We start from the raw sequence: 26527 nt of genomic DNA on the forward strand, positions 1-26527 counted from the left end.
GGTGTCATGTCGTGTGCCACCTGGCAAACGAAGACCTTGCGTGTAATGTGTCTGCAGCCTGCACAGAACTGCTGCCGCCCGAGGAACAAACACACCTCAGTCCTAGGCAGTTGCTGACTAACCTGAGCTGCTGACAGGGCCACTTTTTGAGTTCTTGTGATGGTCTTGTTCCCATGCCCCTTTCTTACAGGATCTCAATCCTGAAGGCATCAAAGGCTGGCATTGAGTGTTGGGCACAGGTAGACTCGATTAGAGTTGATCTCAGTGTGGGTCCAGCTGGGAGGAATCCTAGAGAAGAGGATGTCAGGTGAGCCAACGGTTTGCACTTCCTGGCTGTGTGTGCAAGCCCACTCGGAGGCAGTGCTCACGGTTAGGCTGAGTGTCACATGTATCGCTTCCCTCCTCTATTTTTCCCCTCTGCTGTTGACTTCGAGTTCATCTGGCCTGCTCTTTGGCTTTCACCTCCATGAATTTGACTACTTTAGATGCATCATATAAGTGGATCGTAGAATATTTGTCTTTTTGTAACTGGCTTGATTCACTTAAAACATCCTTAAGGTTCATCTATGTTGTTACATGTGTCAGAATTTCTTTTTGAAAGGCTGAATAATACTCTCGTATAGTTATACAGCATTTTATGTTTCCATTCAGCTGCTGGACTCGAGCTGCTTCCATCGCCTGACTGTTGTGACTAGTGCTGCTGTGTGTGTGTGCAACTGTGTCTTCGAGACACTGCTCTTGATTCTTTGGGAATACACCCAGAAGTGTGATTGCTGTATTGTCTGGTGATAGTACTTTTAATTTTTTGAGGAACCTCCATACTGTTTTCCACAGTAGTTGCTCCATTTTTATATTCCTAGTAACAGTGCGCCGTTCCAATTTTGCCACATCCTAACCAACACTTGGTTTGTTTTTGTTTGTTTTTGGTAGTAGCCAACCTAATGGATGAGGCGATATCTCATTATGGTTTTGATTCGCATTTCTTGATGATTAGTGATGTTGAGCATCCCTTCATCTGCTTAATGGCACTTGTACATTTTCTTTGGGGAAATGTTTATTCTAGTCCTTTGTCCATATTTTAATTGGGTGGCATTCTTGTTGTTGAGTTGTAGGAGTTCTTTATATATTCTGGATATAACCCCTTATCAAATATATAATTTGCAAATGTATTTTCCCATTCTGTAAGTTGTCTTTTCACTGTCGATTGTTATTTGATGCACGAGAAGTTTTCACTTTTGATGTAGTCCATCTGATCTATTTTTTTTGTTGCCTGTGCTTGTGGTGTCAAATCCAAGAAATCATTGCCAAATCTACTGTTGTGAAGCTTTTCTGCAGTGTTTTCTTCTAAGAGTTTTATGATTTTAGGTCTTATGTTTATGGCTTTGATTCATTTTGTTCTTGTATATCACGTAAGGTAAAGGTCTGCTGTGGACTGAATGTTTGTCCCATCTCTACAATTGATATGTTGAAATCCTTGGGTTTAGTAGGTGGAGCCTTTGGGGAGTGCTTAAGTCAGAGCCCTCATGAATGGAGTTGGCGCTCTTATAAAAGAGGTTTCGGAGAGATCTCATGCCTTTCCACCAGGTGAGGACACAGCAAGAAGGCACCAGCTTATGACCTAGGAAGAGGGCTCTCACTAGAAGGCAGTCATCCTGACACCTTGATGTTGGACTCCCCAGCCTCCAGAACTGTGAGAAACATTTGTTATTTGTAAATAGGTACCCAGGCTATGGTATTTTTGTTACAGCAGCCTAAACAGACTAAGTCCATCTTTATTCTTTTGTATGTGGATATTCAGTTTTCCCAACACTTTGTTCTTTTTCAAGGTTATTTAAGCTCATCAGGGGTCCTCGAGAGTCCATATGAAAGTTAGGATGGATGTTTCTGTTTCTTCAAAAAATGCCATTGGGATTTGGATAGAGATTGCGTTAAATCTGTAGATCACCTTGGATGGTATTGACATCTTAACAGTATTGTCTTTCAGTCCATGGACACAGAATGTCATCCTTGTTTAATTTCTTTCACAACTGTTTTGTAGTTTTCAATGTACAAGTCTTTTGCCTCCTTGGTCAAATTTATTCATAAGTATTATATTCTTTTTGATGTTATTGTAAGTGGAATTGTTTTCTTAAATTCCTTTTCAGATACTTTGTTAGTATATAAAAACATCTGATTTTTGTGTGTTGATTTTGTATCTTCCAGCTGTGCCGAATTCATTTATTAGTTCCAACAGTGTGTGTGTATAATCTTTAGGGCTTTCACATATCAGATCTTGTTGTCTGTGAACAAAGATAATTTTACTTCTTCCTTTTCTATTTGGATGCCTTTTATTTCTTTTTCTTGACTTACCGTTCTGGCTGGGACTTAAAGTATTTTATTCAATAGAAGTGGCAACCGCAGGAATCCATATCTTGTTCCTGATCTTTGAGGAAAAGCTTTCAGTCTTTCACCATTGAGTATGTTAGCTGTGGGATTTTCATACATGGCCTTCATTTTGTTGAAGTAGTTCCCTTCTATTCCTAGTTTGTTGAGTGTTTTTATTGTGAAAAAGGATATTGAATTTTGTCAGACGTTTGCTCTGTATCAATTGATATGACCATATGGGTGTTTTTCCCATCATTTTATAAACGTGGTGTATTACATTGATTTTCTTATGGTGAACTATTCTTGCATTCCAAGAAAAAATCCCAGTTGGTCATATATAATAATCCTTTTAATGTGCTACTGAATTGTTTGCTAGTATTTTGTTGAATATTTTGTTGAGGCTTTCCTCTTGCTGCATTTAAGTTTCTGTCTTTGATTTTCAACAGTTGGGTCTCTTTGGATATAGTATCCTGCTCAGTGTTTTTTGAGACTCTCTTATTTATACTTCAATTTCTTTCCTCAAATTTGGCATGTTTACTGCCAAGTTTAAAATAGACTCTCTGTCCCCTTTCTCCTCTTCTTGGTGCTTCCACTTTTTGGCGCATATATTGGTCCACTTAATGGTGTCCCATAAATCCCTTAGACGTGTTCACTTTCTTCATTCTTTTTTCTTTTTCCTCATCTGACTCAATAATTTGAAATGATCTGTCTTCAAGTTCAGATTCTTTCTTCTGCCTGATGATATCTGATGGTGTTGAACCCCCATGGTGAATTTTTCAATTCAGTTATGGTATTTTCGAGCTCCAGAATTTGTTTGGTTCTTTTTAATAATTTGTATCCCTGTGAGGATTCTCATTTAAAAAAAAATTGTTTTCCTTGATTTCATTTAGTTGTCTGCCCATGTTCTCATTTAGCTCACTGAGCATAAATAGAAAACTTGTTTTGAATTCTCAAGTCAGAGGTTTGTGTTTTGTTAGGATTAGTTTCGGGAGATTCCTCAGAATGAACTATGGTTTGTTGTTTCTTTGTATGTCTGGTGATCTCCTGTTGAGATTTGGGCACTGGAAACAACAGATCCCTCCCCCAGCCTTTACTGACTGGCTCCAGGCAGGGGAGGCCGGTTATCAGCCAATTTTTCAGGCTCATGGTCCTCTCACACCTTTTCTGGGTGTGCATCTTCCCTGGGACTGTGTGTGTGCTTTTATTCCAGTTCCCCATAAATTCAGCTGCTTTTAAATATCTTTACTTCTGTAAGAATCTCATTCCTGCTTGTTTTCAGAAGCCTTTAATTTCTATGGTAGTCCTCTGCCTGTCACCTCTTACCCACAGGCTCCCCTGGTCTGCGGACCACCTGCAATTCCGACATGCTGCACGCTCCAGCCTGGCCCCCAGACCCACCGGCCTTCCCATCACTGCTCCAGCGGGGGGAGACCTACCAGCCCACTAGCCATTTTGAGCAGGGTTTTTTCTCGTGTGGGCATTTGCTTGATGGTTGCAGCTTCTTAACTTTGTTTCTAGAGCTCTAGAGCTCTCTTAGTACATATATTGTTTATTTGGTGTTTTTGTTGGGGACCAAGTGCCTGGAGCTCCTCAGTCAGCTATCTTATGCTGATGTTACCTAATATTTCTTGCTTAAAATATGTCCTTTTGTTTTATATTACTGTTATGAAATTACTAGCATAAAGAAAATGAAATCCAAACAGGAGAGGCAGACATAAAAAATGTCTCTTATCCACTTCTAGCACACCATTTGTACTTCTAACGATAACTCTTTATAGCTATTTGCAGTTAGAACTCTCCAGGGGTTATTACCGCCTTAATTCTGAATAATGTAGGTGTACTTTCATTGTCTGATTCACCAGTTTTGAATTGTTCAAATGACTTAATACAACAAAAGATGAAGCTTGTTTTAGACTTGTCTTTCCTTCCAGATGTGGTAATGTTTTTATATTTATTTCCATTTTTATAACTTAAAAGGATTTGTTTAACATGTATATATATAGACAGAACTTTATGAATTCCAGTATGTACATAAAGGAAATTAGCACTTAGACTCTCCTCCATTTCTTTTCTGTTACACTGTATTCTGAATTTTGTCAAGTTTTCTAAAATTTACATTCTGTTCTGTGACTATAATTCTTTCATGCTTTAAGATTTGAATGTTATAATTATGTACAAGCAAATATTGCAATTCACTGTATAAGCAAAATGTTATAAACTCTTAAAAAATACAATTATTCATCACTAAAACTGCCTCTCAAATAATTTTTTCTTAAATTTCATTCAAAACATCTATCTTATTTGTATGGTTTGACCCTGTTCTAGGAGTTTGGGTTACATCCATCAGTCAGTCAAAAACATGTCATGTCTTTGGACACGTTATTGTTTTGTACTAGGATATCTAGACTTGCCTTTTTGCTTGACGTTTAAAACATGTTTAGTCACCAAGTTATTAAGATCTTCTCAGTTTCACCATCACCATCTCAGCATGGTGACAGTGTAAACTGCAGTTCCTCTCCCACCTCCCAGCTATTTGTTCAGAGTACTCATCGTTTGCTAATCTCATTCTAGGCTTACTGTCTCTGTCCCCTTCCCATCTCACCACGAGAATGAAAACTCCTGGGAAGGCAGAGTTTTGTTCACTGCTGAACCCCCACGTCCTAAGAGTGGGCACATTGTGCTCACATAAAAATTTTTTTTTGGATGCCTGAATCTTCTAGCTATTAAGTGGTACCCATTTAATTATGTGTCTTATAACTGATTTTCCTAAAATCTTATTGTTTGTTCTAATTTGGATAGATTACTTTCTAGGTCTGCTTCAGACCTAGAAATCCTTAGATTTCTTTTACGTACGTTATATTTGTTCTACTTGTCCTTACAAAGCATATTCTCAAGTGTTTTCAGGCAGCATGTTTATAAAGTTTTTGATTCTTTGCTAGTATGATCTTTATTTCACCATCTCACTTCATTGAGAGTTCATCTGTAGATAGAATACTAGCTCAAAATAACTTCTCTCAGAAGTTTGAGGGGAGTGCTCTGTTACACACTAGACCTCACTATTGCTGAGACATCTAGTAAATCCTCAGGAGGAGGACTAATTGGAGAAGTAACATAATTTCCCACAGCTAAGTAAATGGGTCTGCAGAACAAAAGTCAACTGAGGACTGTGAAGTGTGAAAATGTAAACACAAGAACTGTTTTCTGAAATTCTAAAACACAAGGAATGAAGAGATCATTCCTTTTTGAAATTCTCTTCAGAGCATCATCCTTGCTTTCTTTTTGTAAAAGAAACTTTTTCATAAGTTTTAGCAAATTCCTGTTAACTTCTCATCCCTCATATGACTTACCAGAGTGACTTTTTTCTAATGTTTACCTGTCACATTAGTTTCCTTGAGGAATATCAGCCTTCTGGGAAGAGGGCATAAGAAAGGACTGCGGCCGTGGCTCCACTGTACACAAGGTGGAAATGGCTGCATCTGCAGATGACCCAGTCACTCATTTCCTGTACCTCTATCTGTGGTCTGAATGTTTTGGTTCCCCTCACCCCAAAATTTATGTTGACATCCTAAATCCCAAAGGTGATGGTATTAGGAGGTGAGGCCTCATGAAGGTGTAACTATCATGAATGGAATCAGCACCTTAGGAGAAAGGCTCCAGAGAGCTCCCCAGCCCCTTCCAGAACGTGAAGATATGAGGCGTGTGACCCGAGAGAGAGCCCTCACCTGACCATGCTGGCACCCTGATCTTGGACTTCAGCCTCTACAACTGTGAGGAAATAACTTTTTCTGTTGTTTACAGGCTACCCAGTCTGGGGTATTTTGTTGTAACAGCCCAAATGGACCGAAACACTTTCCAAGCTACAAAAATCAGAGGTAAGTTAAACCCACAGACATTTGTGAAAATTTTTTATGGGACACAATTGATATTACAGGGAACTGGGAAGAAGTTCAACTCAAAAATGACTCCATTTTAGAATTCTGAATCTGGTTGGCTCTGCCAAAAGCAGTAATAAGTACAGTCATTTTTACCTCTTCTTTAAGCTATTTCTGAAAAGTAAAATATTGATTTTTAAAGAAACCCAGAAATTGTAACTGTTTTCCGACACTGCCTGAGCATGCTACACCCAGCAGAGTGCTCTGAGCACATCAGCAGGGGAGGCAGGCCTCAAGGGGGCGTGTGGCAAGGGTCTGAGGTAGAGGAGTCAGTCACTTCAGACATTTGAAAGGCACACAGACATACAAAGGTTCCATGTGTTTAGATGGCCGAAATTAAGAACAGTAAGAAAAAGGTAAAGCTCTGAAGATTTTAAATAAGTATCTTATTTGCTACTCCTCTAAAGGAGCAAAAACAAAAATAAAAACCCAGGCTGAAGAGTCCTTTCTGGGCTCCTAGGGCAGGCTAAGAGCACATTTATCTGTCTGAAGTTACTTGAACAAGAGTTGTCATGAGTGGTAAAAGCTCTAGTGAACTCTGTCTGGAGCTTGGATTTACAAGAGAAAATGGGGGGGGGGGGTAGAATCAAACGTCTTTAATTCTCCTGCTCTTGCCCTGCGATGAGACTAAAATCATCCTTTATTTAATACCAAGCAATTGCTTTTAAGTTCCCGGATCAAACATTTGGATCTTCTTATTAAGGAAGTAACTTTTTCCTAGTAAACATTTTTTTTTTTTAACTCTAGGAATCAAAGGCAGATCAGATAAAATGCTTTTAAGATGATGAGATTAAGATAAACGTAGAGATTCAAGAGCCCAGAGGTTGCATTATCAGATAGAAAGTACTTTAAAAAAAAAAAAAGAAAGAAAGAAAGAAAAAGAAAAAACCTGCAAAGTCTTGGAAACATCATAAAAAAAGTTAAGGTGCCAAAATACAAAAAGTCAATATAATTCAGTTAATGGTTGCTGGACCAGTCTGGATGGAGACAATAAGTTATATTCAAATTTTCAATTGCTTTCTCTCCAGTCTGCTAAAAGCATATTTTAAGAAGGGGATATAATTTCCTTCTTGTCTGTACCAATTTTGTAGATTTTTGCATTTTTACAAGTTTCAGCAAATTCCAGACCATCTCTTGACTATTTTTATAGCTTTGTCCTACTTTTTTGTACTTATGAGCCCTTTCTTCCACGTTTTATGCATGTCCTTTGAAAACATGTGCTCAAAATAGAGCTCCTGATATGTAAGCATCAGTTTCTTCAAGTACTTTCCTTTGTAACCAGTGTCTTATTGGATTGTCACATTATTTTATCTTATGAGGAACTTCGTCTTAACCCAATTTCCTTTGAGTTTTAGGCCATAAGATGACAGAAATTTTCAAAATTTCTTAAGTACTCTTTGCGAGTTTTCTCATTGATTTTCCCCTTTCAGACTGTGTGTGGCAGTTCTCATGATACAGCCAAACCTACCTGACGTAGTCCCAGTATTTGACCAAGCTGTCAGGATGTATTTGGTGAGTATACAGATCTTTGTTCTAACCCAGGGTTTCTCAATTGCGGCACCATGACACTGGGGCTGTCCCTTGTGCCACAGATATAGAGCAACCTACCCGATTTCCACATCCACCATTTGTCAACACCCTTTCCGCCAGGTGTTCTCTGGGGAACCACTGTCCTACACTATTTTAGGGAGCAAATTCTAACCTGCCCAAACTTTCTGGGAAGATGGAAATGTTCAGTAACTATCTAACATGGTAGCCAATAGCTACGCAAAGCTTTTAAGCACCTGAAATGTGGTTGAGGAATAGAATTTTTTATCCTCACAGTACTTGTAGGATTTAAAATGCTTCAGTACGGAAAGCTGAATAGGTGTTTGATTCCTTTGTTGAAAATCATTTGTGATGTTGACAGGCATGTCCCATTTCCAAATATTTAGGGTTCACTCTGACTAGGCATTTGTTAAATTATAAGGTGAAGTTTACCAGTTTAGAAATTTAAATTCTCTTTTAAAGAGAAAAGTGATCAATTATTTCTGTATGGTGGTCTTAACTGAAAATGTAAGAGTGAATTCTGGTAAATCCTTGAAAGAAAAAAAAAAATAAACAAAGGGAAAACCAAACCAGGATTGAAAGAAAACATTTATTGAATCAATACTTTCTTTTTATTATCTACAAGCCAACACTGAAATCACTTTATTCAAGAATGAACACAATGTACAAAAAAAGTATGCTTACATTATAAAAATATGTCAATTTTATCTTTTGGGTGCTGAGCAGAAGTCATTTTAAACAAAATCAAGGCAAACTTGCTCTCTCTAGTGAAACTGCTATAATTTAACAAAAGTGAAAGCTACTCTCACAAAGCGTCCGCAAGGCCCCTCCGCTGCCCCCAACCCCAGCGTTCCCGCTCTACTGGCCGCGCCACCTCACGCCCGGGCTCGGGGGTGCACCTGGCTTAGAGAATGCAGGTCACTGGTAACAGATTCGTGTCATTAGTTAAACCTTCATTCAGTTTCCTTTGCTGAAATACATGCTAATAACTGTTAAGCAAAGTTATTAACAGTCAATCATATTTAGTTAGCTTCAATTTTAAAATGAGATGTGTATCTGGGGGACCAGATCCCTGCCCGAGATTTACAACCCCACTTGTGAGTGTGAGAAAGCTGCCTCCACTTTCTCAAATGCCTTCAAGCCTTCCTACCAAATTGTGTCCAAGGTTGATATCTTAGAATTCTTCATAATGTTCTTATTTCTTGAATTTATTGGCACCCTCCTTAGCATGTGCCCTCGGACTGAGCATGGCGGCTGTGCCTGTGAAGTCGGTGGTGCCTTGGGCTCACCGTGCAGACTCGCACACTTGGGTCTTTGGTCCTCGGAAGCAGAAAAGAGTAAAATCATGTGCTGGGGAAAAGGGACTGTGGTCCCCTGTACTGTAATTCCAGGAGTTATATGACAAGTATAAAAACTGTATTATTACTTTTAAAAGCCAAAATAGAAGTAGACTAAATGGCACCAGTGCTGACAATGCCAAGAAAAAAACTGGTCTATCTTTTAAAGAGCTGGCGCACTGCAGTGTCTGGCTGCTCAGGATGACAGTGGCAAGCCAGCTCTTTAGCAAATTAAAGTTTATTATGCAAGGTGCCTTTATGATTACTAAACATAAATGTTTTTTCCTTGACAGATTGATTGAGGCTGACACCTACGAAGGCTCAAAACTGCAAAGTACAAGGACTGAGTGATACAGTGCCCCCTGTACTGGGTAAGTTAAATTCAAAAGAATTGGGAGAGAAATGCTTTCATGTTTTGTCTACATAGACAAAAGAATCTGGGACTAACATGAGGGGCGAGGGGTACACAGAAGTGGTCATTTTCAACACCTAATTCCTTAAAGTAAGTTTTCAGTTAAGTGCCATTTGCCACATGAAATGTTAATCCTACCAGTTAGATGGAACTGAGGTGGACAAAGGCTTATGCTTTAACAAGAATGCACACCACTAACTGGCTTAATGCTACACCCTTCTGGGAAGGGGAAGCATTTACAGAAATATAATGTGAAGAAAAAATATATGTTGGAACCTAAGAAAAGGTTTTCTCACCAATTCCATGAAAATTCACCATATAGGTGGTTTTCACGAGCGATGGTTCAGCCAGGTCAGTGTGTTGCTCTTGGCAACTCCCACAGCTCCAGAATCTGGAGGCCACTGACTGCAGGACAGGCCAGAAGTTTAAACTGCTACTGGAATCAACTGGATACTGTGATGTTAAATGGAGTAATGTGAAGATGATGCTCAGAGCCAGACCGGCTGAGGGTGCTCCCACCACTCAGATACAGAACCTGACCGACCTGCTCCCAACCGCAGGTCCTTGCTCTCAGAATAAATATGCTGAACATTTACACCTGAATGCTTACGAATGCAAACTTTTATTGTAATTCTAACTAAATACTTCTAAATAAGCTGTAAGTAACCTTTTTTTGTGAAACTGATGTGACTTGGTGCCACAGCTAACCTTTCTCTAATAGCAGCAGTATCCTCAGCCCATGGCAGCAAAGAAATGTTCATTTCCGGCATCCCATACAAAGCAACTTCATAAAGCATGCAGATACCTATTCTGCTGAAGTTTCAAATGAATAATCATTGTGCTTGTGGGTCTCATACCTTCCAAAATATACATAAAAGGCAACAAATAGCAGGTCCTTCCTTACCAACAGAATCATAAGGCAGAGGGTTGGAGGTGAGAAATATTTAAAATGGAAAAAATAATGCAAAATAGTGCTAGCATTCACAAAAAGGTCATGCTAAGATCAGATCCAAACTGATAAAAATTTAAGACACAATCTAAAGAACTCTGTCCATGAGTCCAAAGGCATGCCTGCCAGCTGAAGGAATGCAGGTTCCTCTGACAACGGCTTCTTCGGAGCAGAACAGGTAACATCTCACTGGAGTAACCACAACAGGATGAACAAGACGCTATCACACTTCTTTTTTGCAGTTGAAAAGAAAAGCAATCACGACAAAAAAAAAAAAAATTAAAGAATAGTAGAAAGAGAAAACATACAAATTCACAATGACCTATAAAACCAAAAGAAAATCCAAATTAAACTACTTCATTCTACTTAGAATTCTGCATAGTATCAATATTCAAAATAATTTCCCTCAAAAGGACACAAGCAGCATCTTATCACCCAATTAGATGCCTTTAAAGACAATATAAAACTAACACTCACCTGAAACACTTATCCAAGTAAAATATTTTTGCCTTTTGTTCAGATTTTAAAAAGAGAGCAAAATACAGTTGACCCTTGAACTGACTCACCCTAACAGCCTACTGCTGCTGACTGGAAATGTTAGCAACGACAGTCGGTGAACCACGTATTTTGTACATGTACTGTTATATCCTGTATTCTTACAGTAAAGTATAAGCTAGAGAAGAAATGTTAAGTCATAAGGAAAATACATTTATAGTTAGTAGGCCCGCTCAGTTCAAACCCATGTGCTTAAAGGATCAGCTGTATCTTAGCCCCAAGACGTAATTAAGGCTGTTCATGAGCCACAAGTGACCCTGCTGTACTCACTAGAGAGGGACCCGGCGCTATCCCGCCTTCGTATCCACAAGCTGCATCTGCACGTTGGCAGACATTCCGCCCCCGTAGCCTCCCTTGGACTGCATCTGGTTCTGAATGGAGCTAACCTAAAACAGGACAAACAGGACAAAAGTCAGGAAGTGGGGCCAAGGCAACTAAGCAATTTGTGTCTCGGCATTCTGGCTGTTTTTCAGAAGGGTACTTTTTATAGAAAAATGTCCCTCACAACAGAATCAAACAGAAACAAATGAAATTAGAACAGCCAAAGATAAAAAACATCTATGTGGTAAAATGCTCAAACTTGACACAGCCTTAGTCTGACAGACGAAGGGTCTAAGAATCTGAAGATTTGGACAGCAGTCCAGATTTACTTATTAATATTCTAATTCTGGGTGAACTATTTATCTCCTCTGAATATCAGGCTTCTTATGTATAAAATGGTTAACATGATAATGTCCATTTACCTTACTGTGCTATTGCCTAAGATTGTAGATATATAAATACTGGGATATTTTCTTCCTTTGCTGAAACAAAGGAACATGAAGTTATTTGCAAACTGTGCAGTGCTCTTAGTTTGTCATTATCATTCCAATCTTATATATTAGAAGCAGTCTGGAAGTTAAGAATCAGACTAGACTGCTAGAAAAAGGAGCAATAAGGCTGCTTTGGAGGTGATGACCTAGCGGGGAAGTCAGCAAGGCATCTGGTCTAATGTATGGAATCGGCTCAGAGGGTGCTTTATGATCCGGGAGAGGTGAAGTGGGGGATAGGAGCACCATCTACGCACTAAACTACTTAATTTGAACATGTAATAATAAAAAAAAATATGTGAGGTGCTTTTTTTCATTGGTGATCTTGAGTCAATATATTTAAAGAAAGTAATTAGACTTGGCCTAAATTGTTGGAGTAAGGCAGGTTTAAGTATATTCTAATAGGAGAGAATGGCAAAAAAATAAAATGCATAACTTATCTAGATCCAAAGGGTTTAAGTGAGAAAACACGATTGGCTCTGAAAACGGGTACACTTTTACCCATTTACTGAAAAATTTACTCATGAGGAACATCTTACTCCTATGATATATAATGTATTACCAAAATATCTACATTCACAATCAAATGACTACTCTAGAAGAGTATTAAGGAAAAATAGTGAAATCTATAGGCCTGCCTACTTTAAGTAAACTTGCTCAGTCCGAGGAGGCTACAGCCATCTGCCATCAGTTCAAGTTCATTTGCTGCTCCTTTCTGGGCGGCATCATGTTTACACCACAGTGGATTTCGCCCTGTACTGAATGATTCCCCAGCTAACGTGACATGTTAGCTTTTATAGATTGGGCCTATTTTAAAACACATCTTCATATTTGTACATGATCCCATGCATTCTTTTTCCTCCAAAATTCAGTTCTTCAATTTCAAACTAAAAGATTTGGATTTTCTAATAGTAATCCTTCAGTATTGAGCTTGAGGATATTATGGTGACTGTGGACATACAATATTTTAACACAACAGGGCTACATTATGAAAAAAGTCACAAAAACCTTTTCTAGCAAGAAGTTAGTATGAAAGACAGTCTGAGGAAGAACAGTGTATTTTAAGAGAAAAAAGAAGTCATTTGACCATTCAATAATGCAGCGTGGCGTGGCTGTTTCATATGCATCCGACCATGCTCCACATCCTAGCTGCTCAGGTTCAGAGGAAACACTTCTCTGGATACACAGCACGTCTGTGTGTGCTTCTGTCTTATTACTGCACCGGACAACACACTCCTCTTACCACATCAGGCTTCTGCAAGTTAGAACTGTCATGGATACTTTGAGGAAACAGGCATTTCACGACACTCAGCCTGTGGGGGAGGGGGCTGTCTGGGTATGGGTGATACAACTACTAATAGAAGTAATGACTACAAAAAGCCTTATGTGATTCTAAAGAGCTAAAAGACTTCATAACATTTCCACTTCACTCAGCAGAGAAGGCTGCCCAGAGACTGCAGGGAGGAACCTCTACCCAAGGGCCCGTCTCCATCCTGCCCCTTAGCGAGCAGGCTAACAGGGAGGCCCCACGAGGGCCAGGCCTGCCTTCTACCTGAACTAACAGTGAGCAAGAGTCACACACACTAAGCCAGGCTTTTCAGGAAAATGCCAAATATGAATCTTAAAAAAAATTTGAAATGTTCATAAACAAGATTTTAATTTTAAAAGTTAATGAAGTAAATACCATGAACTAGAAATTTGTACTACAGATTTTTTTTAAACCCTGAAGTGGGGAAGATGACGAGACTGACTGAAATTCATTGTATGTAAGAAATCTGAAACCATTCTCTATCTATCTATCTATCTAAAATTAACCATATTAACAAAAGTCATAGGGTCTCATTTAGTCTTTTCACACAGTGCTGATCCAAGAAACAAAGCTACTGAATTATATTTTGACAGCAAACTGACACACCTCTTACATTTCCACAAAACGCAGCTGGATTGAAATATTTTTCCTACAGGTTTAAAACAAACAAGCTGTTTCCTTTCACAGAAGATACAAATGCCATTTTTTTGCTTACCTAGTAACTAAAGTTTGCTGTATCCAGGATACCCACCTACCTATTTTAAAAGTCTCTGTTGCCTTGTTAAGTCTTTTGTTAACGCTGTCCAGTGAGTGAGTATACAATGAATGGATCATGAGTTTGTGTTCATAAAAGCCTTATTGACTTTCCTGTTCCAATCACTTCATGGATCATTTAGACACATCTGTTCCCTTAGCTATGGGGGAAAGAGGCTCTCAATACTTAGTTTATTTCAAGGCAAAAAAGAAACAGAGCCCTGATAAAAACGCTCATTTTTGTGGTGTTTCTATTACACTGCACTCTTTTTCTCTTACATGAAAATTAAGGAATAAAAGAGTTCAGCTGAGTAAACTTAAAGTCTCTTCTGAAATTCACTGAAACCTCTATAAAAGACAGCAAACAGATCTTGTCTTATTTCTGGTCCTTCATATCTTACTGCCAAATTTAAATTTTAAAATATTATTCAGAAGAAAAGCAGCTATGAAGAGTTTAGTACCAGAAACAGAAACAAATGCATAACCTGGCAAATCAGATGAGAGATTAATTTTTCATTGTTCATTTTATTCTATGCTCACATTATGTAGTTGTATTTGATATCTACGAATTCATTTAGCACAGTGTGATCATTACGAACATGTGCCTGTCACACAGGTTTCGTGTAACTACGCCCCAGAGCCTCATCTGCATGTTCCACCAACATACTTACTGAATTCATTCCGCTGAAGAGGTCTCCTGATCCGACGTGAGCTGTGTGTACAAAGTTCGTCGGCTCTCCGATCATACTTCGGTCAATCCGCCGGTGCCTTTTCTAAAACATGAGATCAATGTGTTGGGAAAATGACCTGGTTAACAAAAAACTTATTCTGAGGATATCTATACTATGATTGAATGACTGTTTAATAATATAATAAATTTCCCCAGGACACAAAAATCCCCAAATCCTGGACTACCATAATTACTTAAGATGAAATCCCAAAAGAATATATGCACACACACACAAAATGACTGGTAAAGCAAAATAATAGGTTGTTTAGAACTTAAAATAGATTATTTGGTCTGTTTTGGCCATCAACATCGGTTTAAAATTTAAGTTTTATTCTTTTAAAAAAATGACACAAATACAAAATTATCAGTAACTACTATTAGCAAAGAATACATTGTGATTTGAGTACAACATTCTGATTTTAAACAATGCTTTTCAATGATGTTAAGAGTCACCAAGTCTTCCCCAGTTCTAGATCCTGTGATCTAACTGGGAGGGGCCAGCAGCACAGCTGGCTTCTCTATCATCAGCCCAGCTCTCCCCTGTCTACGCCTACTCCTGAAGTTAGTTATGTATGATATGAACCTGTGGGATTAGGCTGCCTCTGAGCATGGTATTTTATGTCTGCATCTCCTGAAATACTGGTACAATCCTGATAAATCCTAAAAACGTATGAAGACAGACCCAGGTGGTGCCTCCTTAGAACATGAGTTTCTAAAAAGCAGAAAGTTCATGTGTTAATTTTAGAAGCCAGTTCGCATTGTTTTACTGTCACCTGGCTTTCGCTGCTGCAGATTAGAATCCCCAAATGGTGTCTGCAGAGCTGTAGACTTTCTCGAAAACCTTCCTGAGGTGCAGAGGGGCCACCTGTTTCAGAGAATCAGATCTACTCCAGGCCACTGGGAGTCTGGATCATCCTTTGCCATGTGAACACACAGAGCAACTTCTAATAGTTCTGAATTTGCATCATTTCCTCCGGAAGGGTGTGTTTTGGGGCTTAGCAGAAGGCTACAATTTGGCCCACACATCCATGTTAAATGATTTATTCTAACAGTTGAATTACTGCAGGAAGATGCTGGTAAAAAAGAGTCATCATGGTGCCCTCAGCCTCCATCCATCTCACCTACAAATGCTTTTTGAAAGAATGAATGAATGAAATGATATGACTGAACTGATATGCTTGTGAAAGGAGTATTACTATACATTCATAAATAATATAACATTCTTAATACTGAAGGAGGATGTTCAAAAGCACATAACTAAAGTGGCTCAAAAGACTGCTCGCTCACCAAAATACAAATGCCTGAAGACAGTGAATACTTTTAAACTTGAACTTTACTGAATTGGAAGTCCAACTTTCCCTTTAAGTATCAGGAGGTTTCTTCATGCCCTCTAACCTCACCTTGATTTTATGACACAGAAGTGGAAGTTTCCAATCCTTCCTTCCCTAAAGATAGAAGGAACACAACTTATAAAGCAGGGGAATGACCATATTGCTTTTAAAAGGCTCTTCTGTGATAGCTACAGGTGGAAGACAGGTTGGAGAGAACCAAAAGAAAAGTTATTTTAGTAATGTTGGCGAAGAGATGAGATTACTTAGATTCAACCAGCAGCAGCAGAGATGGAAAGAAGTGGACGGATTTAAGAGGTGATCAGTGGATAAAATAAACAGCATTTGGCTGTTAACTGGATTTGGGAATTGAGGGGAAGTATAAGAGAAAGGCACAGCTTTCAGATGTGAGAAGCGGATGCACAAGTCACTGCATTAGATAACCCTTGAAGAGGGGCAGGCTTTAGGAGGACGATGAAAGACTCAGTTTAAGACACACTGGATTTGAGGTATCAGTGAGGCATCCACATCCCAGTGAAGTTATCAAGAGGGCAAAGTGGATGTATGGAAGTAGGATTCTGAAAGAGGCTAAACTGGAGATAAGAAATTGAGAGTCAACAGATAATAAAGCTATATAAGTTAATGAGATTTCCTAGCAAAAAAAAAGGGGGGGGGGCACAGATGAACCCATTTAAGGTTGGGTGGAGAAAAACAAACCATCAAAGGAGGCCAAAAAGAAACATCTTGAAGTTAGGGGAAAATCAGGTATGTCTTGAAAGTGTCAAGAATGGAGTAGGCAACACAGCTGAAATCTGGTGAGAGGTCAGCTACACACTGAGAGGGCCCACTGGGCGCCACAGCGTGAGACAGGCCCCCCAGACAGTGCAGTGTCGAGTGGGAGGCACTGCAGGGGCCAGGGGGCCAGGCAGGGGCATGCGGAATCAAACACAGGCAGCTGGACACAGCTGGCCTCCTGCACAGGGAGAAGAAAGGTGGCAGGAGCTGAAGGGAGGAGGGGAAATGAGGGCAGATGGAAATTTTCACCGTGAACATGAGGAAGACTTGACTATGCTCAATTTATGACAGGAAAGATCAAAAAAAAGAGGCGGAAGATAAAGAAAAATAAAGGATTATCAACATAAGGTTACAGAGAAGATAGGGAGAGAGGGATCTAGACACAGGTAGAGGTACTTAGACTTCAATTATAACATCCTTCATCAATCAAAAACCTAGATTCTAAGCATAATTAAATATTTTAAAACATAAAAGTACTATTTTTCAGGCACATGTAGACATTTACAGAATTGCACACTTTTTTGGTGTGCTGTATTAAGATGACACAAGAGACAAGATTTAAATCATGGGCAACCGAGGGGAATTCCAGAGTCGCTTCTGCAAAGAAAAACAGGAAGTGGCGCCTTCTGCTCTGACATGTTGTCAGGAGCAGAGTCACAGTTTCTCCTGGAAACATACTTTATTCTTTATAGGGAACTTCATTACAACTGTCAACCATTTGAATAATTCTTGCTATCCTTAAAATATTAACTCCTACAGAAAGTCAAGAACTAGAGGTACACAAAAATGAATAGTTCTGTTGCAAGGGGCTGGGGGGAGTAAAAAAATGTCCCTTCCTCTAACTTTTCTACATAATTACTTGTCATCACAGTTAAATCATTATTCAAGATAATGAATAACTTGGAGTAGATGCGAGAAGGAGAGGAGATAAAGTGAAGGGCCACTGTTTGACCATGTTTACATCCTGATACGAACAGACCAACTATAAAAGCACTTATGAGACAATGGGGAAATTTAAAAACTGATGATATTAGATGATAGTAAGAAACTATTTTAAAATATACTTTGGGGTGAGGTAATATAATACTGCAGTTATCGTTTTTAAAAAGTTGTTTTTCAGCAATAAAATGAACCACTGATACATATTCTATAAAGTGGAGTAAACTAATGTGAAAGAAATGGCACGAAGTAGGCATGTGCTATATATAATTCCATTTATATAAAATTACAGAAAATGCAAACTGCTGTAACAGAGCAGATCAGTGGCTGCCTGGGGACGTAGGTGGGGTGAGGAGGAGAGGGACTGCAAAGGCACCTGAGACCTTCTGAGAGTGGATGTGATATGTCCAGAATGTGCTTTAAGTTCTCCAGTGCCGGGGGCAGAGGTGAAGCAAGATGGCCCCTCATCAATAACTATGGTGGCTACATACAACTGTGTGTGTGTGTGGGGGGGGGGGGGGGGTTCTTCCCTCTACATCTGTATATATTTGATAATTTTCCTAATAAGTTTTTTAACAGAATTAATTTACAACTTAACATAAAAATTTATGTATTGTGTACTAGTAAAAATGGTGTGACACAAATATAATAAACATTTAATTTCATGTCTGATTTCCATCAGAACTTAATTTTGTCCTCTTTCTGATGCCTTATAATTCTAAAACCACTCCCCACTCACTTCCTGTCTTCCTCCCAAAATTGCTAAAAGGTATATTTAAAAATCTACTACAGAGCTACCAAATAACATATGGCCAACTACAATATCAATTTAGTTTACCACTGCTGTTCATATGTATCATTCCTGTACTCACATTACATATTCCTTCCTAGGAAATAAACCCCCAAAACAACAACGGCTTAAACCATTAAGGTCCAGTGGGAAGGTATTCAGTGCATTCAGAGGTCCCGCGGCACGTGCCCCGTTTTCTCGGCTCTGCCCTCTGCCCGCCTCACACCAGCCTTCGTCTCAGGCTGGCAGCAATGTCGCTGCAGCAAGCCCGGCCCTTCCATCTTGCAATGACACACAGAGAAACAGCTCTTCACTGAAAACAAGGCAGATTTCCCCTGAGGTCTCCACAGAACTTCCTCTGGCTTCTGGGTTCTAGGCCGTCTTTAACAAACCCATCTCGCCCACAGGCTGCCTTACTTGGGCCAAGCTCCTGAACTCAAACACCGCTCAGGGAAAAGTGACACCCGAGCCTGGCATGGCGCCTTGTCCAGGATCACCGTGAGCAGAGGGTCCACCGCTCAGTGAATGGCACCTACACAGCACAGGAGGGCAGACGGATGAGAATGTCCATCACATCAACTATTATGAAATTTAAAAATTACTAGGCAGATATTTTTAAAACTTGGATTGTAAAACTCAGAGGATCATTCTGTGGTTATTCTTCCAAAAGACCCACTGATTTCTCTGCCTTTGTTTACCTTGTGTACAATGGTGTATATCCTAGGTCCCTTTTCTTCTCCTTTGTCTTCACTTTATTAATTCTATGCAGATAACTACTAAATCTGTTTTTTCTTTCTTGGGCTTTAGACTCTACAATCAACTGCTTATCAGACACCTCCATGTGAATGTTGACAGGATACGCAAATCTTCCCTGCCCAAAACTGAACGCATCTCACTTCTGTAACCCTTCCTCCTCTCAGTCCCTGTTCTGGTAAATGCGTCTCCTCGCACTTCAAGCCCGATCTGAGGGCTCTCCCCGACTCCTGCCCCTCCCTCAGACCACCACACCGAACCCTCCTCGGTCACGTCATGTGGGGATCCTGCCCCTTCCTCCCTCCGGCACCATGTCACTGGCACAGCCTTATTTCAAGTCCCTGTCTCTCCACCTACATCACCGCTGCCGCCCCCAACCTAATTGCTTCCTTTTTCACCACCTTCCATCTCCTCCCAGTAGTCTTCACCGTGTATCTAGAGATATCCTTTCTGAAATACAAAACTAATCATGTCACTCACTCAACGGCTTTCCAAATCTTTGGGGATAAGTCAAAACTCCACCACCTGTGAAATCCTGTTCATCTCCACGACCTCATCTTTACTCCGCCTTCCCTGCTTTCGTCTGCTACTTGCGGTTTCCTCAATATGTTCTCACTTCTGTGCCTCCGTCCAGAACAATCTTCGCACTGCTCCTAATGTGACTATCAGGACTTCTGCTTTCCATCCTCTAGTCTGGGGAGGGGGGTGGCGCGGGGGGTCGGTGTGCCTCTGTGCTCCCAGAGTGCCCGTGTCCGCCTCCACCTAAGTAAAATTTACGTTTCCCACCAAATATAAATTGTTCACTGCGTGGAAGATGTGCTCCCATAGAAGACGCAGAGACGTGGATCCACGAGGGCCAGCACCACACGTGGCACACAGCAACTCACCAGCCGACTTTTTCAGAATAAATTCGTGAATGTATAAACATGACATTCATATAGGTTTTAAGGCTGAATTTTTCAAACACATTTTTTGTAGCAATATAAATACTCTATATCCTCACATTTCTAAAATAATGATCGAGGATAGCTTCTAGAAAAACAATGCTTGCCTGATCACTTAAAAGTTAAAACTTCCTCTAAGACTGTTCTCTGGGCAGCCCAATGTGCAAACACTATGCCACCAAGGAGCAAATTAGGGTCAGGCTCCCCAGAGTAACAGGAGGCTTACAGTAAGAGCACACGGTGGCATGGCCTAAAGGTTCTAGAAATGGGCACTAAATGAAGAATAGGGGAGGGACATAATGCTGGAACTTTCAGACTGTAAGACTGTAACCCCTTTTACCGGTGTGACCTGCTAATGAAACGCTGAAATAGAAAAGCTATTGGCTTAACTGTGTGACCTACAGAAAGTCTCGAGTTGTAAAAGTGAATCCCCCTCCTGTAAATTACATTAAATGAGCCCACAATTTCCAGCCTGTCTAGTACTAAGCAGACACGCAGGGGCTCAAGGACATTTTCAGTTTGAGGGGAACATGGTGATGCTCAACCCGTGTGAACTATTAATCTGAGATAGACTAATTCCGGGTTTCAACATTACAGCACACACTCTTCAGCAGGGTTATCTCTGCAAAGCAGAATTTTCAACGGTTGCTGTGAAAAAACCCCAAGAACTATACAAAAGTCAGTATGGAACTGGAAAAGAGGGTGGTGGTTTCATTCTGATTCCACCATGTGAGGAGCTGTGTAATGCCTACCAGGCATACACATCCTGTGAGGACTTATTCGAGAATGAAATGAAAGGTTTAGTTTTTCTTTTAGCTTACATGTTTGTTGGTTATGTATTCTTTTAGTGGTGACTAGTTAAATCTTTAAAATATTTCTCTTAGCCTGTGGGTGGCATGAAAAAAAAAAATACTCAAGTGTTTAGAGCACCAAAATTAGAAAACGTGGGAGCCTCTGAAATAAGCTAAGCTAATGTTTGTAATATCGACAGCATAACTAATTACCAGGCATTTCTAAGACAAACAGTAATTTCTTCTGTGATGCCACTGGCAGTGACTCCGAGTGCACAAGCTGCTTTCAGGTTGCCTCCTCTTATCCAGTTCACATGACAGAAAAGAAAGCCTAACGAAAGCGCTAATAACACAGCTGACCCCTGATCGACAAGCGAGGGAGGGTTTGGGGCGCTGACTGCATGGGCTCTCGAGAGCCCCTGTGAACTCTCCGGGTACACGATTCCCAAGCTGACAATATAAGGATCTGGTGACCCTTGAACAATGTGGCTTTGAAATGCACAGGTCAACTCAAGAAACCCCACCTGTAAGTGGAGTTACGCCATCCAAACCTGCGTTGTTCAAGGGTCAACTGTAAAAACATGGATGTGATAGTTTTTGTAGGAAGGAAAGTGGGTCTTCACTTACACAAAATAATGAAAGCAGTACCTTTTGTGGCTGTCATGTCAACAAACTGCACAAAACACCCTCGCCCCAAAGGTCTCCCTACCTGGCAAATGCCTGTTTGCTCCTTGAGGCCCCGCTGGAATATGAGCTCCTGAGCTGAAGCTGCTGGGTGCTCTGTGGCCTGAATACTCACAGCACAAGTCCTCTCAACGACAGCACTTAAAACACCACCTTATAATGTATCTGCTCAGTCTGCCTCTCCCGCCACACACTAAGTTCTGTGACCACAGCTGTGCGTCAGACAATAAATGGCTGCTGAATGAATGAAAGGTTTTTAAAGGAACAATGTCAGCTCAGTTCTCTAAAAACTTTGTCCTATCAAATATTATGACCAAATATTCCTCAAGGACCTATTATATAACAAATATGTTTAAAAAAAAAAAAAAAGGTAATGCCAATTCTAGCGGAGTTTATATTTCTGCACAAAAAATTTACTCAGCTGATGGTTTTATTTTCTGTGCTTCACAGTTAATGCTGTGTCCCAGAGAGTCGTTGAACCATCATCACTGCTCTGGTTTTTTTCTGGATGGAACTTCCAAAGCACTGGTTCTCCAGCTTTGGTGAGCAGCTGAACCCCTGGACGGTTTGTTAAAGCAGGCTGCTAAGCTCTGCCTGCAGAACCTCAGACTCAGTATGTCTGGGCAGGAATTTGCCTGTCAAACAAGCCTCCAACTGATAATGATGGCTCAAAGGTTTCAAAACACTCCCCCGAAGACCTACTGTTGAACAGTTATGAAAGGACTCATAGGTACTGCTTACTCCATGCCAGACACACTTCCAGGCACTTTAAACACAGCTCACTGCTACCCTAACATTACACTTAGTCCTCACTTAATGTCGTACATAGGGTCTGTGACGCAAAGCAAACCAAGGTATAAATGAAACCAATTTTACCATTGGCTGGCTAATTGATATAAATGAGAGTTAAGTTCTTACAGCATCTACCAACGTTATAACAAAATGAACTAAAACATGTTATCAGAGGACCTGCTGTATATGTTTTTATACTTCCTTTGTGGACTAAAGAAAAAAAGGGTCTTTGTAATAAAATTGGTGGCTGAGAAGTAACCTCACAGGGCAATCTGATCATGGATTCCTACCTGGGCAGGTCACTGTGGGTGGCTGTGCCCCGGGTCTGTAACTTCTTTAGTGAAAGGCCTATCTTTGCCTCAAAGCAAGCCCTGTCCAGTGTCCCTGTGCATCTAGGTTCACAAACCCTTGAAATGCCAGAGCTAATTCTCTTTTCCAGACCCTTGGAGCTGCAACCTCCCGCGAGGAAGCACAAAATCTTGTTAACATCCAGCACCTTTCTCCTCCCTTCTGTAATCTTCCTTAGTTCTCTCCTTGATTCCATAGTCTAAAACTCATTCCCCCAGGCACCTGAGATCTTGTTCCTGGCAAAGTTGCCAGTTTGGCTCACAAAAATGCTAATAAAAATTCTCTACAGGTTAGACGTTTCTTCCCACCTTCCAATCTGAGAGCCTCTGGCAAACTCTCATTTGCTATTTTTTGGCCTTTGCTCAAGTCTCTACAGTATATTCCCACTTGTTCACTGTACTCCCTAAATAAAACTTTACAGTTTTTGTGTGTATTTTTTATTTGGAATACCATTAGTTTGAATGTTTTTTTCTCATTAAAAACAATTCAACATCTAAGCCACCAAAAAGTTTTTTTAATCAACAGTTTTTATCAAAAAGTACTAATCATGTAGCATGCAAAGAAAGGAACACTTCTTAACCAGCTAATTCCTCCAGGGCTGCATGCAGAGGGAGCGGGCAGGAACAACCATCTCGCAGCCTTTCTTTCCCTGAACAGACTACTGCGGAGTGTGAGGGCTGATGCCTATGGTCCCAGCTGCCAATCAGCTTGCATCTAAGTGATGACCGAGACCCTCCCCTTTGGGATGCTGACAGATGTTGGCACACTCTCAATGACTAAGAGTCACCGACAACAAAGGCAGCAGCTTGGACAACCACACAGTTTGAAGGACAACCAGGAGTTTGGACTGGACTGAAACCAATATAGAAAGTCAACGAAAATGAAGAAACAGAGGACTATGTTCCAAAACAAAAGCACAAGATAAAACTCCAGAAACAGACCTTAATGAAATGGAGGTAAAGGATTTACCTGATAGAGTTCAACTAATGGTCATAAAGATGCTGAGATCAGGAGGAAAATATTAGAAAGAATTTCAACTAAGAGAAAAAATAAGATCACAAAGCTGAAGAAAACAATCTAACTATGCTGAAAAAATCAACAGAGGGGTTCGACAGAAGATGATCTCCAGTGGAAGAATGGATCAGAAACTATGAGAAATGGAAAAAAAAAAAAAAAAACCACTTTGGGACACATGAAAATAGACATAAAACGTAGCAAAACTTATGGGAAACAGTGAAAGCAGTTTTAAGAAAAGTTCATCACGATAAATGCCTACATTAACAAACAAAGAGCTCGAAAAGACAAGGACATCTTGGTTGCTTCCATGATTGGCCAGTTGTGACAGGGTTACTATGAGCACCCATGAGTAAGTTCCTGTGTTAACATAAGTTTCTAAATAATTTAAGTACATGCCTAGGTGTGGGATTTCTGCAGCATACAGTAACCACTATTCAGTTTTGTCAGAAATAGCGGAACTGTATTCTGAAGTAGCTGTACCATTTTGCATTCGGCACTGAATGAGGTGTCCTGTTGCTCCACATCCTCATCAGTATTTGGAATTATCAGTGTTCTAGATCTCAGCTATTCTAATAGCTGCATAGTAATATATCTCATTATTGTTTTAATTTGAAATTCCCTGGTGACAAGTGATTTTGAACACCTTTTCATATACATAGTTATTACATTTAAAAATATATATTGTGTGTTCTTATCCAGAAATAAAGTTCTCCACTCATTTTTTTTTTCAGAAATATAGAGTAAATTTTTATAACAGTATTAAAATTTTTTGGTAAAAGATATTTTCAAATGTTTAACTATTTTCTGTCCTTATTATGAATGGGATCTTCTTAGATGGTGCTAACTGGTTATTTTACATAAAAAATTCACCCACTTGAGTAGTTATCTTTTGTGTTTACACTAAAGCCTCTTAATAATTTTCAGTTATTTTTTTAATACTCTTGGGAAACACAGATATGTAAACATATCATTGGCAAATAATCATAATTTTGTTTCTTCATACCTCTTATTTATGGTTCATATGTAACTGAAGTAGCTAGAAACTGCAGGAAAATGTCCAATAAAAATGGAAACCAAACCAAAACAAAAACACACATAACTTTATACCTCAAGAACTAAAAAGAAGAATTAAGTCCAGTAGAAGGAAGAAAATAACAAAAGATCAGAGCAGAAATAAATGAAACAGACTAAAAAGTCAAAGGAAAATATCTATAAAACTAAGCTACTTTTTGAAAGAATAAACAAAATAGATACAACCTGAACTAGACTTACTAGTAAGTAAAACTGGACATGAAAGAAGAGAGAGACATTACTACTGACACTGTAGACATACAAAGGATCTTAAGAGACTACTATGAACAACTATACATCAAAAATCGGACAACCTAGAAGAAATGGATAAATTCCTAGAAACATACAGCCTACCCAGACTGAATCATGAGGGAACAGAAAATCTGAAGAAAACAGTAATGACTAAGATTTAATCAGTAATCAAAAAGCTCTCAACAAAAATACAGGACCAGACGGCTTCACTAGTAAATTCTAAACACTTAAAAAAAGAAATAATATCAATCCTTTTCAAACTCTCCAAAAACAATGAAAAGAGAACACTCCCAAACTTATTTTACAAGATCAACATTACCCTAACACCAGAACCATACAAGGAAGGAACCCACAAGAATATTACAGAACAAGAACATTGTTGAACATAGATGCAAAAACTCTCAACAAAATATTAGGAAACCAAATTCGACAATACATTAAAAGGATCATACATTGATCGAGTGGGATTTATTCCAGTGCAAGGATTGTTCTACATTCATAAATAACAAAATATGGTATATCACATTAACAAAATACAGGCTAAAAATCACATGATCATCGCAAATGTAGAAAAAGCATTTAACAAAATTCAACATCCGTTCATGGTGGAGACTCTCGACAAAGTATAGGGGACCATACTTCACCATAATAAAGCCCATAGGTGACAAAACCACTGGCAACATAAGCTTTTCCTCTGAGATCAGGATTAAAACCAGGATACCACATTCACCACTTTTATTCAACATATATTACTGATGTCCTAGCCAGAGCAAGGCAAGAAAAATATAAGGTAACTGAAATGGAAGAAATAAAACTATTTGCAGATGATATGATCTTATATATAGAAAACCATAAAGACTCCACCAAAAAAAAAAATGCCAAAATTAAAGAATTCAAACTGAAGTATGAAACTGAAGAACACACAAATAGGAAGATATGCCATGCTCATGGAAAGGAAGAATTATCATCATTAAAATGTCCACACTACCTAAAGCAATCTACAGATTTTATGTACTCCCTATCAAAATTCCAATCTTTCACAAATAGATAAAATCCAAAATTTTTATGGAACCACAAAAGACCCCATATAGTCCAAGCAATCATGAGAAAGAACAACAAAGCTGGGGGCATCACACTTCCTGATTTCAGACTATATTACAAAGCTACAGTAATCAAAACCATAAGGTATTGCCATAAAAAAGCCCAGAAATAATCCCATGAATGTATGGTCAATTCATTTATGACAAAGACGCCAAGAATATACAATGGGGAAAGGATAGCCTCTTCAGTAAACTGTTTTAGGAAAATTAGACAACTACACAAAA

The 26527-nt window shown here is 39.4% G+C and overlaps 2 protein-coding genes across 18 annotated transcripts in view; one reads left to right on the forward strand and one right to left on the reverse strand.

Moving 5' to 3' along the window:
- Positions 1-10821, forward strand: part of RAPGEF6 (Rap guanine nucleotide exchange factor 6) — a 173546-nt gene extending 162725 nt beyond the window's left edge. For 11 of the 12 annotated variants that reach the window (XM_016118353.2, XM_016118354.2, XM_036225023.1 and 8 more), the window contains 3 exons: positions 6163-6236; positions 7727-7808; positions 9475-10821. The gene's annotated coding sequence lies outside the window, so the exon portion shown is untranslated. The remainder of the gene's footprint in view (positions 1-6162; positions 6237-7726; positions 7809-9474) is intronic. The other variant, XM_036225021.1, reaches the window with a different exon arrangement.
- The window catches only part of CDC42SE2 (CDC42 small effector 2), a 97938-nt gene continuing 79825 nt past the window's right edge, over positions 8415-26527 (reverse strand). For 5 of the 6 annotated variants that reach the window (XM_016118373.2, XM_016118374.2, XM_016118371.2 and 2 more), the window contains 3 exons: positions 14640-14741; positions 11368-11483; positions 8415-10773 (listed from right to left, as the gene is read on the reverse strand). In XM_016118373.2, the coding sequence (XP_015973859.1) occupies positions 11385-11483; positions 14640-14741 (201 nt within the window). In that variant the 3' untranslated portion in view covers positions 8415-10773; positions 11368-11384. Of the gene's footprint in view, positions 10865-11367; positions 11484-14639; positions 14742-26527 lie in introns of all 6 variants that reach the window. The other variant, XM_036225026.1, reaches the window with a different exon arrangement.

This window comes from Rousettus aegyptiacus, unplaced genomic scaffold (genome assembly GCF_014176215.1).
Source record: "Rousettus aegyptiacus isolate mRouAeg1 unplaced genomic scaffold, mRouAeg1.p scaffold_m13_p_7, whole genome shotgun sequence".
Lineage (NCBI taxonomy): Eukaryota > Metazoa > Chordata > Mammalia > Chiroptera > Pteropodidae > Rousettus > Rousettus aegyptiacus.